The 14,009-nt window shown below is 32.5% G+C and overlaps 1 protein-coding gene across 1 annotated transcript; it reads right to left on the bottom strand.

The window, feature by feature from the left end:
• Positions 1-4,288: 4,288 nt before the first annotated feature.
• Positions 4,289-6,960, bottom strand: LOC132749460 (uncharacterized). The gene is made up of 2 exons (XM_060739206.1): positions 6,406-6,960; positions 4,289-5,730 (listed from the first exon to the last, which is right to left on the bottom strand). Exons 1-2 carry the CDS (start codon positions 6,454-6,456, stop codon positions 5,062-5,064), a joined length of 720 nt encoding a protein of 239 aa, XP_060595189.1. The 5' UTR covers positions 6,457-6,960; the 3' UTR covers positions 4,289-5,061.
• Positions 6,961-14,009: the final 7,049 nt, after the last annotated feature.

The following is a 14,009-nucleotide window of genomic DNA, read 5'->3' on the forward strand; positions in this document are numbered from 1 at the left end:
ATGATTTTTTTTTTTGAAACTCTGAATTCCATTCGCCACATTTTTGAATAATTATGTTTTCTTGCTCATTTATCACCCTTATATTTAACCTGTAATGCGAATGTATGTTAATGTTCTCAAATAACATTGCGTGAATGAAATTCACGGGGAATTAAATCCTGTTCGTTGTTAAAAAAAACAACAAAAAAAAAAACCTAAAAACAAAAAAAAAATAAAAGGAAAAAATGCATTTTCAAGGATTCGAACGAGGGTCTGTACACTTACAGAGAGAACACTCTACCACTACGCTAGTATGCTAAACGCATAGAAAATGTATGATTGATTAGGTGGTAAAAGATTTAGACGATAAAAAGTACGCTTTTATTAAAGAATTATTGACACCCCTATTTGTCAATATTAACAGATAACGAAAGGAATAGCGAATTCGGACTTGTAATACAAACCGAACCGTTAAGTAAATATGGCGATAAACTGTGATGATAGAAACATATTCAGAAACTGGTTTCTTGTGTATGTTAGATTAACAATTTAATGTATTAAGGAGACATATATAATTCCTATTTAATAAAAACATTCACTGGAAGCAAATCATTATCATATTGTAGTTATTCATTTGTATCTATATCATCTTTGGTTAATGTCGTGTATGCGAAATGTATACCGTGTGATTTTGACAAACAAAAAGTAGACCTTTTGTTTATACTTGACACTATCTATAGATAGTTTTTGTACAGTAGCCACAGGATTAAAATCCAAATATGTACACCCAGTCCGTATTCCTTTATTCCAGTATATCTGTTCAATCTAAAAAAGAAAGAAAAAAACCCCAACAAAACAAAACAAACAAAAAGCACACAAACATACCCCCTTACACAAACAAAACAAAAACAATAACAACAACTTTTTTACCACCCGACCCCCAAACCAGTTAAAATAAGATTTTAAATGCTTTTTAATTAAGTATCACAGCGCTCTAATTCAGTAGTAAATAGATTATCTTCAGGTAAAATGAAAATAACTTTACATTTTGTCATATTTGTTTTCAATTGAATAGTAACGTCGCCTGAGTAATGAACTACTTACGTGACCCACATACATATCTATTATTATCATACGAAAAATACCGGTAATGTTCAATGTATGAAGTGGGGAAGTCTTTTAATATTTTAGGCAGTTATTCTTTTCCTAAACATTTGTGTTTAACAAAATTTTTTCAATCGCCATTAAAATAGTAACACTTTTGAAATATACAACTAATTTATCTCAGCATATATGAGGTTGAACGCACGCGTAAAATGGCTTAGATTGAAATAGCCAGTCGTGCACTGCATACCTTGAGAGGAGCCGAATAAAAATATAAATAAACCTTCACGAATGTCTGTTTAGATGCGCAAAGTTGTGAAAATTGAAATTTAAAGGTGAGCGTTATCCCATTTCCATACTAGTTCTCTTTTAATACTGTGACAGGACAGGTACGGTTAAGTCAATGCAAAAGAAAAAAGTTAACAGGTATGACTTTATATTTCTGTAAAGAAGATCGACCCTCCAAACAAATAGAAAATCCAATCAGCAACGGATTAAGACATAAGTTAGTTGTGTTATCGGTTGGCTCGCGAAAATGGTGATTATTTACGAAAATTTATACATTGTATATACAGAAAGGAAAGAACAAATCGACAGGTCCAAATAAACGACCACGCCACGCAGAAATCTCCCAAACTGTTATTTTTGACCTTAAATTTCTGTAAAGTAAATCCCCTAAACTAACGGAACAAACACGAATCCGCAAAGGAATCAGACAAATTGTGTTGTTAAGGTTGGTTCGTGCAAATGGTGTATTTTTGCAAAATAATAAAAACTTTATAGACAGAAAGAACAAATAGCCGGTCCAAAAAAAACCCAAAAAAAAACAAACAACAAAAAAGAAAAAAAAGACGACCATGCCACGTGGAAATATCCTAGCAATGTCGCTTGGTTAGGGGCTTTGGGTTTTATGTTTCTGTAAAGAAGACCCTCAAAACTAATTGATAAAAGAAAACGGAAAAGAATCAGACAAGTGGTGTTTCAGCAGTTGACCCGAAAAATGCTGGTGTTTTTTTACGAACATTTATACACTTTTTGAACAGAAAGATTTCTAATACCGGAAGATTTTTAGAAATATAAATCTTTATAACTTTTTTTTTTAAATATAAAATCTAAAAATTTTAGAAATATAAATAGAAAGATTTCCGTACGTGTTAATTATCAATGGCAGCCGGAAAAATGGACTGACCGATGATATATGACCAAATTTTTTTTTTAATCGGCGTAAAAACAACCTACCCATTTACCAATTAAATAAACAATCACATTGATGTGTTTATTCTTAATAAGTTAATATGCGCTACAATTATTGTGATAACGATGGACATTGATTAAATTGAATATAATGATTTTGCCCATGGCTGCAGATCTGTTTTGCAAAGGATCATGCCATATACATTAATGTATAACTAGCACAATAAGTTAAATGTACAGAAACAAAATATATAAACACCGCCATACTAATATACTGCATAGTTCATGACGACTTATAAATTATAATAATGTATGGTAATTAAAATCATTGTATATCTTTCGCCTCTTGCCAAACACCGGGTGTCAATTAAAGTCACGAATTTAGCCCTTAACCTGCTCAATGTGTTATATGCATTTGCATTGCTTTAAATTTGGAACAGTCCTTTCAAAGTTAAAGGGATTTCAACGTTAAAAGAAAAAAAATAAATGAAAAGCCAACAGTGTTTAAATGTTTAATCTGGTAATTGCAGTTATGGTTCCGTCAAATTGTTTAATCTTGTGCCTAAGTTTTTTACATTAATTTTAATTGATGATATGTTTAACTCAGAGTTGACAAATTATTTCTTGTCTTAAGAAGGAGAGCTTCACGATTTTTTTTAAATACCTCAATGTAAATATATCAATAGTTTGCATAAGTATTTATTGCCGCCCTAACAATATTACATTTTCATTGAAATAAATGTGCAGTGAGGTGAAGAAAAGTAAAATATAACGAGTTTATCTTAATTACGTTTAATGCAAAACATTTAGCTAATCAAAACAAAATTAATTTCACTTAACGAGTGCACATTTCGAAATGAACGAAAGATGTAATATAAACATGCATAAAAATCAAAATCGACCTACCTTTTGTAGTTGGTCTATTGTTTTAAGCACTAAATTGATTTACCAGCCATGATTTAACTGATTGTATTAATGATATTACTATACTAGTTAGTCTTGTTTAAACATGGTCTGTGCATTATGTTACCTTAGTTCCGCCCATAGTTTTCTTGTAAAGGACACATACATGTATATATATTTTTTATAATTTGGAACCATACGCCGCTGTTCATAGAATGGCATGACTTAAATTTCGGTTTAAAGATAAGTCACGAACGCACCAGAGGATGAAAGTCATTACTTAATAATACACCATTATTATAATTTTAAATTAAGATGTTTTATTTTGTTAGTTCGTTAGCACACAACCGTCCATAATCGTGTTGTAGCTAACCGTGCGGGCGACATTTTCATTTTCGGTTCACTGGAAAAACCTTCGACTTTTTAGTACATGTATTTGTATTTCGTTATACTATAACAAAATGACCAGCTTTTAACATTGAATCAATCAAAAAATTTGTAAAAACGGCAATCATTTATTAAGTAATTTGAATCCTTATGCTATCAATAACATTTACGATAAAAGCATGTTGAATTAATTAAATATTCGTTACCTTAACGATTTTTAATTTGTTTATAAACTTCTTTTCCAGCATAAAAATTCAAATTTTCCTTGAATAAAAGTACTAAAAAGCATAAACTTTCATTTGTGTTCAAAGCTACGAAACTGGCTTCACAAACATCTTAAGTCAATCTTAATTTTCCATGAAACGATCTTAGTATTTTTGACTACCTTTTATCAGCACCAGTATGGTCGCAATAATAATATTTGTTATATAAACATTTCTTTTTAATAGTCTGTCCGATACCATTTTTATATCTCTTGATATAAATAAAATATCGTCAATTAAGAGATATGGTAGTGCTTTTTCACTTTCAAGTGATTAAAAGTTTCTGTATCTTTTAGATTTTTGTAGAATATTAACATTGATATGCGATATCAATTATCCAATACCTACATTTTCAACTATCTTGGTGACTTTAATATTTTCTCTGTTTTTGCTTTACTTCAAATTGTGTTAATTAAAAGCAAACTACCTTGCTTGTCGTCTATATGAATGCAGTCGAGATGAAAATCTTAAAACTCGCCATACACATCAAAACTTTAAAAAGGTTCATTAAGCCAAGAAACCACATTATGTTTATTGGGCCATGAAGCTCAACCATCTAATTATTTAGTCATTAATAAAGTTGTAATGATTAAGAAATTTTAAGCAAGACGAAATATCAGTTACTAAAGTTTTTGCTAGTTCAAAGACAACGTGGTTGCTTTAATAAAACAACTTGTTTTATCATAAACTTGCATTAGCTTTATATCTAGAAATATAACTTTCTTTGGTATATTCTTTTCCTACGATCACAAATAATGTCTATTGTCAAACAACATAACCACTATGTTAATTTAGAGGAAACAAAAATTGGTATCGAAACGATAAAAATTAAATAAGAATCATTTAAAAATCACAATATCTCAAAATCAGTACACAAAATGAGCATCCTGGCTGGGCTTGGATTATCTCTATATACGTTTTGTCCAACTGTGTATACCCTTTGACTGCCTTCACACACAAATCATCAGTCATTTTACCACAAGGGAAGAGCCAGGTCAGCATCCGGGCCATTTGTGCAGTCAGTTCAAGCTCTTAACGTTTTGTAGCTCAAAATTTGATATATAAAAATCACAAAATTTATGTTTTAAAGATCGGCAAATCCATATCAAAAATGCAGCTGGTTAAGGGGTGTATCATTAACTCCTTTCTTGAAGTCAGTAGGCGAAGGTCATATTGGAAGTTTTGTTAGAATGTCTACCTTTACAACAAAATCATCATCATTGTCGCACCGTTATCCTGTTGATAATTTCATGCCATACATTTTAACAGACCTATGAATGCCCGTATTCTGAATTAATGTCCTTCCTTCAACTTCCCAATCATCAAAAAACAGTTCGTATAAACTTTCCATACCTGTCTTTTCAAAAATTTTCTTCGAAAAATTCGAGGAACCCTCGACTTTAATATACACAGGATCTATTCCAAAATTACGAATCATTTCAACTGCAGTGTTGAATATCTTCGTAGCATAGCCACGCCGTTGATATTTTGGAGCTACTGCAAGACCTAAAAAGTGGAACGCTTCTAGAGTATGAAAATGGCCAAAGAAATTCGCCTTTTGGTCACAGTATCCGAGAAGACGGACAACCTCTTTTAAGGGCTGGTCTTTGATACCGTCACTATCATTTGTATCGTCATATCGAGCTATTCTTATTGTCCGCAATGCTATTGGCTCTTCATCTTTCTCACTGAGGAACATCAGAGAAAGGTTGAGATCTAAAGATCTCTTCCACAGCTGCTCATATTCTGCAGTCCATTTTATTCCAATACTTTTGCTAACTGGTTCCCGAGTCATGAAGTTTTCTCGAGCAAATTTTAAGGCAGTGTCTACATATTTATTTGTTATCAGGACAAGTCTGACTCCCGGCTCATTAAATGTCTTTAATGTTTTATCAAAAGCCTGAAAAAAAAAGAAAAATAAATAAACTAACTTCAATTATATTCCGTTTGGTGCATAAACTGGGTTACATAGCGACAAACGGTCAATTAATATTCCAATGTATTATTTAGTTGACCATAAACAAAAACATGTTTTCGATTTTTGTAATCTGTATTAAGTATATTGCTTCTCTTACATTGCATGGGCTTTAAATCTTTTAGAATGTACCCTGAATTTGAGGTAGTTAACCTTATTAAGGGAACTCCACTGACGTTCAATAGCCTAACAATATCAAATTTGAATTTTTTTCAAGATCAGCTGGGGCACTTAAATCAAAAGATGCGCAAAGATTAATTTAAAAATATACTCAAGCATAAATTGAAAATTGTGTTTTTTGTGTGCTAATCTTTACCCGATTTGACTGAAAAGCTTTTCAACGCGTTTTAATTTTGGATTTTTTTTACACAATTAGAATAATAATTCTGGAAAACGGAATGAGCGATTAATTTGAAATTTTGCACACAAATTATATATCTCGACCTACATCAATTTGAACATTAATTCCGAAAAAATGTTTTTCAGTCCCGTCACGTCAAACGTCCTCAGTGGAGTCCCCTTCAAACATTCAAATATCAGGATAAACAAGAATAGAGTAATAGATTCTTAATAGAAGCAATGAAATATAAAATATCATACGGTCTGTATCTGATCCATTGTTAATTCCATTAAGCTTGAGTTTTCTGACATCGTTGAAGTAGTATATTTCCAACACTAAATTTTAAACACTAATTTCAAACTTTAAATCCGGGAAATAATTCTGTATCGGGCCGACCATTTGTATAACTGAGGTGTAAACTAATAGATTTAAAAAGGTAATTTGGTAGTTTTACATTATACTGCTTGTTTGTAGAAAGAAAGGTCAACATTAAAAAGGGATGAGATTTTTAATATTCTAACACACTTTTTTGCTACACGTTTGTTATTGTTTGTTACTTGTTGATTAATATCACTGCTGTGAATAGTATCCATATTATAAACGTCATATTATCCAGTTGTATCTATATATAAAAAAGATAACTTGTTAATAACTTGCAAAAAACAAAACAGAGATATTTTAATGGATAGGATCCGACAGTAGTGAAATTAAAGTAAAGTAAATCTAACTAAACTCCAATTGTATTGAGAATGTGCAAGCCCATGAAAATATGTATTTTATCCCATATTTTATTCTAGATATGTCAAAATTTATAAAACAAATATTTATGCATAATTCATAGTTAATTAATCCCATTAAAATATGCTTGCATTTCAAAATCATATATAAAGTTTTAAGGTAACATGTCACCACCATACGGTGTCGCCTTGTGCATCGTCACAAGATCGACCGCCAACTATGGTGGTTGTTTTGGTACACTTTGCGCGTTGCGTTGTCGATAGCGACAACTCAACCTATATGGTTATCGCCTTTTCGTATTGTCGCTTGCGAAACACGTTAGACGGCGCATTGCCACACTGTCGTCTATTCGTCCTGTCGCTATCACACGGCGCGCTGTTGTCCGCTGCGTTGTCACGATTTCTCCTTGTTGCTTGGCTTATATATAAAATAATAGCCAATCCATCGATTTGAGCCTAGCCACAATGTGACATCGTGACAACACTTCGCTCGACAACGCGCCGTTTGGTGTGCATCGTTAGGACAAGACGATAAAACGACAGTGCGATAATGCGCCGTTTGGCGCTAGCGACAACATGACGCACAAAAGTGTGCCAAATCAGCCACCATAGCAAACGGCTTTTTATTACTCACTCATAGCATTCAAAATTCACTTTATTTTACATTTTGTAATCTTTGTCAGAATAATTCGGCATTCAGAGCTAATTTCTTTAAGTGATAAATATGTTTAAATTTCTTCTATTTCTGACCAATAAAACACTCAAAAGATATTTAGTTGTATTAATTGTCCGGTAAACAATGTTCAGACATCATCTGCTGCAGAGTAGAGTATCAAGTTTTCTTACCATTTCACTGAGTAGAAATGTTTACTGCCGCTGAATCTCTAGTCTGGTTCCCTGCTGGACCACTGAATCTGCCGAGTTCAAAACGTAAATGTGCGGAAAAAGCCGTAATTTATCGAGTATCAAACGCAATCGGAACGACATCGGCTATTATCTATAATAACCTCGGAAACAATACGGATTGAAAGTAGTGTCAGATGTAAACATAAGGAGAAAGGTGTAATCTTCGGTAATGTAAAAGGAATGTACATATAATTGACAACAAAAAAAAATTAAGTCTGTTTCGGTACAATTATAATTGATATATGACTGACTTTAAACATGCCCACTGATGCAAATGCGACGAAATGTCAATGGGTTGGCATTTTGTACTTTCGGTTTCTTCAACATAATAATAAATATACAAATAATGTACTGTTTGCTTTTGTATCTATAAATTCACTTATTTTAGGTGGGCATTTACTTAATATATTGGAAATAAACTTGCCAAGAACTCCCAGCATTAAATAACTATTTGTTTACATGTTTAGTTTCTAAGCGTACATGTTGTAACCGAGAACTGGTACGAAATAGTATTTGACTTCGATAATATCAAATGCATTACGTAAATCTAAATTAACCAAGTCGACTAGTTTACCAGCTTCAAGTTGCATCAGTGATCAATTAATAGTCCGGTGTAGTGGGTTTGATATAGATAAAATTAATGTAGGTATAAAATTCTTTCAGCCTGAACATCTACTGATTAAAATATAGATAAAACACGCACAAATTTCAACTTAAATATCGGAAATATGCAATTCTATTTGGTTGGAATTTGTGTCGCACTACACAGTATATGTCGTATTGCAAAATTCCAGCTTTACTGGTAGAATAAGACCTCAGGCACCCAGTTTTATTATTTCAGACATAGAAGGGTCATGAGTAGAACCACTGACTTCCCGTAAACTAGCTTGACAGATTTATCACATGACAGCGGTGAAATACATGTGGTTTGAACTCAACGAACTTACCATTTGGTCACGGACGCGCAAAAGATGACCGTATGTATATCACTGTTAATTATTGACGCTAATGGAATCGCTGTAATTTAAAAATTGGGGGACCTTTATCTTCAAGACCCGTTGATTTGGTATTTTTAGGTGATTCTAAAATAATCTAAACATCAGTGCATGTTTATGAAATACAATCAAGACTGAATATGTTAAGTTTAACGAGTTGTCAATATGCGTGCTTAAATTCTTAATGTATTTTTTATCTATATCTTAATGAGTAATCATACCTGATAAATACGTTACTGAAACCATTAATAATATATTCGCCAAATGTCACCAGTACGCATACCATTTAAGTTTGCGTATTGAGTGACTTGTTGTATTATCAGATGCAAGGTGTTCATACTTGTTCAGAGAAATTCAATAGGTTTTCTCCTGAATCGATTTGTTAAAACACTTTTTCGATTTAACAAGCAAATTAACGTTATTATTTCCAGGTTTTAAAATCATCACAGACATTACTACTTAAGTACTTTTAGCACTCCAGATTTCTTCAGATGTCCAACCTGGCTGGACAATATATTTAATACGCTTCTTTTCACAGGCTCATTATGCCACAAAAGGGCTAACATCTAAATGTTTGCAATAAAAAATATTTTCGTTTTGTTTTGTTACAACAAAACGTTACTCATCTTAATGGACGTATTTTTGTGCCGTCTTTTATTTTTGTTGCCTTTTGGTAATTTGTACAGTTGTAGTTATTTAGAAACTTGTATGGAAGTCAAAGATACACTATGTTAACAATTTCCTATCTTTCTATTAAAATGTTTCACATTCAACACTATTTTCTTCAGATGATAAGCATCACCCGTGTTCTTAAACCATTATAATAACATTTTAAAACACATCTTGGCCCTTTTTACAAAATAAAAAAATATTAATTTCTGAGGTATAATGTGCTTTAAACAGTTGCATTTCATCTAATTTTATGAAAAAGAATCTCTTTATTCAACTATTGTAAAGGTCTCAATAAAAGCAATCGTCAAGTGCCCGGTTAATACCTTTTACCATCTAAACATATAACGGTTGAATTTATTATGCTTGTTGACATTTGCGTGCCAAAGGGTAAAAAAATATGATAAAGCATTTATATCTACACAGTTACCTCATTTATCTAACGGACCATACAAATGACAAATAAGCGGATTGAAAAAAATGTAATAACGGTTAGAAGAGTTCTAAAGACGAGGCCTTTCCTGTGTCATTTGATCAACTGGAAAAGCATGACACAGGTTGCAACAATTCACAACGGTGACGTCATCGTTGTCCTTCTCTACCACAACTAATGGATACCAACCCAATATACAGATGTCACCTCCACCATGTCTTTGTCAATTTCTACCCAGTACATCTATTTATAGTTTTAAATGACTCTCCAGTGCAGCAGTTATCCATCCCGGTAACATTGACATCTCTAGAATCCTCAAGTACCCTGACTGACTTTAATGCTTCATCAAATACGCATGACCAGTCGTGGTTTATATTTTTATGGCAAAGTTATTTTCTATTGAAACAAGCCGAAACGTATGTCAGCTGTATGTGAATATGGGAAAACTGAGATATGGATAAATTATGGGAAGCATTAAATCATAAAAAATCACTATTTGCCTAATTGACTGGCAAATAACTTTTATGCAAGCTAGTATGATATTAATGCCTGGATGAATAATTTTTCAAATCAGATATCCAACTGCAAGGTAAAACATGTTCATCGAAGCGAATAACGCATTTAAGGATTCAATCGTTCTCCAAGGTTCGATGATTTGTGCAAATCAAAAAAGCATGAAAACACATATTTAGTGTAGACCTAGGTAATCAGAACAAATACTTGTTTTTAAATGCGCTTGTAGATTTTAAGCTTCAATAGAAAAGAAAGTAAATGATGAAAACCGAGGTAACTAGCTTTGTCAAATCTTACTAAATCAAGCAGCTGTAGAAATGTTTTGAAATACATTAACAAATTTAATTGCAAAGTGAATTATGCTAATTATAATATTGACCTAACTGATTTTTTTTAAATGATTTTAGTTACTGCTTCAAAAACACCTTTAACTCAAATGATTTTACCGACACAGATGAACAAATGGTTATTGATATGTCTTTTTCGGTATAGGAAATTTGCAAAACGATCTCGTGTTTAAATAAACATAAAAGCTGTGATATGCGGGGGGGGGGGGTCTGGCCGATTTCTGTATTGATCCGAAGGAATCCATTGCTCCATATTTTGTTAAAGTATTTAATACAATTTATGATAAAGGTGTACCAGAGGCGTGAAGCAAGAGGGATATTGTTTTTGTTTCCATGTATAAAATGCATACAATCCGATTGTTTAAATTACAGAGGAATAATTCTTGTAACTGTGGTAGCTAATATATCAATAATAAGTACAGTCCGAAACACATTGTAAAATGATAAAAATGGACAAGGCTACGTTGTTTAATCAAATGCTATATATTTTATAGAGGATATATGTTCAATATCTTATTCTAACATTTTTGATATCTCGCTTGGACTCAAACAAGGGGAACCACTCTCGCATGCACTTTTGTTTATTTTGTCTATGAATGATACAAGTTATATCATTGATTTATAAGGACATCAATTTGTTACTATTTGCTGATGATATTGCTTTATTTACAACCAACTCAATTTGTCTTCAAAGCCAGATTGATAATCTATATTAATTCTAAGAAATGGGGGTTAAGTTAAGTAACAAATCTAAAATAAATGTTTGAAAGGAAAAGGCCGAGAAATAATTTTACATGGTCTATCAACGGAGAAAATGTTGAATTTTTCTATTCCTTTTGTTACCTTTGTGTAAAATTTACATACAAAGGCAATAAGGTAGATGCTGTGAATGCATCAAACGAACAAGCTCTTACGGCATACAATAATCTTTTGTCATTGTCCGGTAGAATAGACATAGATATTATAATTTAGGTTTTCTTTGTTTGACTCTCAAGATGTTCCTATAATTATCTATGGTTCCGAAGTCTGGGGGACTTACGATTACAAAGAAGTTGACTAAATCCACCTCGATTTCTGTAAAATAGTTCTTGGGGTTTGTTCTCAAACATCAAGTGCTCCTGTCTACGAGAAGCTTTGTCGATTTCCCTTTGTATTTTTTCGCAAAGAAACATGGATTTAGATATATTGAAATTACTCATCTCACTAAACATAGTTTTTATATAGAACTGCGTGATTTGTTAACCTTTTATTGCATAATCATATTGTGAAAAATTGCGATTTTATTTAAAAGCCTCCTGTTACAAGTTCAAACTGCTATGAAACTATATAAAATACTGATCAAACTTGGAACAAATAATGACTGTACCATAGCCTTTGTAAGAGATTGCTAGATCTTTAATTTCCGGTTACCATGGCAAAGGGGCACATCTCAAAATCTCAAAAGTTTGCGTTGATTTTTTCCATCAAAATTGATTTCAAAGTGCTGCAACTGAGATAGAGTCAAAGGCTTTTCAGATTTTGTTACACGTTACGTTTAGATTGACATTAAGCCAATTTAAACCTCTTACAAGTCCTAACTATTTTAGCGCTGACGGGAAAGGCTGACATCCTTTCAAACCCCCAAGCAGAAGAGGGCATATCCATCTTTGGAACCCCCTTGATAGACAATTTTATAGGTGGCGGCGCCGAAAACAAGTGATCACATTTTTAACAACATTTCTCAAAACAAAAACAAGTGTTTGGACAAATATAGGGCATTTTTACACTATTTGAGGCCTCAAAAAGGGGAAGGTGAAAACCCATCGAAACACGTCTATATGATGCTTTAGGTAAAATAACAACAACAAAATTACCTGGGCTTCAGAGATAAAATGTTTATTAGATAATTCAGGGTATAGTTATTTATGGAATACAAACAACTTTGATACAAACTATATAAAAAAGATTATGTGACATGTTTAAACAAAGATTAAGTGCCAATTTATAACAAATTCATCTATGTTATCCTACTATAGACAGTTTAAAACTGTATTTATGTACTAAAATACTTAGATGTTGTTAAATATGATATACATAGAAAAATGTCTCGTCTTAGATCATGCTTATCTGCTCTTGAAATCGAAAGTAGAAGATATTCTGGTACTGACAGAAACCTAAGAATATGTAAGAAATGTTCTAAAAATTTTGAATCTGAACATGTTGCCCCACATATAGCGGTTCCTTTGCATGTTTGAATAAATAAGAATCGCTATAGACAGCAAAAATAAAAACATTGCAGACTCGAATTTATTGAGATTGTTCATGATCGGTACGGTCAAGTGCAAATAACCGTCCACGCCTCCTAGTACCGGCTTAAGCACTTAAAGGTCAAATTTAAAGAAAAACCAGAATTTATCGGTTAAACGTTATTTCCACAAGAAATTGGTTATATTATCAGTTAAATATTGTCTGATTATTATATTGAGCCGGAAAACGGTAGTTTTTATGACTTTTATTCGTTTTTTTTTTGTTATTTCGTTAAGTGGCTTACCTCCCTTGTTTAAACTACGCTGTGACGTCATTGGTGAAATGTCAGTCCGCCATTACATGTATACATGGTTAGCGAGGCGACAGTTAATTTTGTTTTTTCGGGCATTACATTCTTCGGATTTTTGTTTATTGTGTATATTTTCATGTTGTTGGATATTTACATGTGGATTAGTTATGGTTTTGTGTGCTGCCTTTGGCTGTAATTCTCTCTCAGGTCGAGAAAAGGTGAATTTTTTTCGATTTCCGAAAGACAAGAAACTTCGAAAAGTTTGGTGCAAAAAGATCGGTCGTGCAAACTCTGCTAGTAAATACAAAGTGTATTCACCAAATAAGAACAGTCGTTGTGTTCGCTACACTTTGAAGAGGATCAATTTACACATAGTGGCATCATTTTTTAGAGACAATTGGTTTTTAAAGCAACATTCAGGAGAACTCTCAAGACAGACGCCGTGCCCACCATTTTTTCAGTCACCGCCGGGGAAGCGGTTAGAAATTCAACAAAAAAGAAGGCACTCTTCAGAAGTTCTGCTTGAAAAAAAAAAAAGAAAAAATCAAGTAGGTTTTTATTTTTAGATTGCAGTTGTTCATTTCATATCTAAATAAATTGCAATAAAACTATCAAATACTGCTGGTATAGACTGTTTGGACCAAAAATAGCAAGAAATCAAAGAGTTGAGTGGCAACTAGCCATTTTTCATGGTGGACAGTCTTCCAGTGTTTATGACTTCAAGTTAA

The sequence above is a fragment of the Ruditapes philippinarum genome, unplaced genomic scaffold, assembly GCF_026571515.1.
Source record: "Ruditapes philippinarum isolate M1 unplaced genomic scaffold, ASM2657151v2 ctg671_1_1_1_1, whole genome shotgun sequence".
Classification (NCBI taxonomy): Eukaryota; Metazoa; Mollusca; class Bivalvia; order Venerida; family Veneridae; genus Ruditapes; species Ruditapes philippinarum.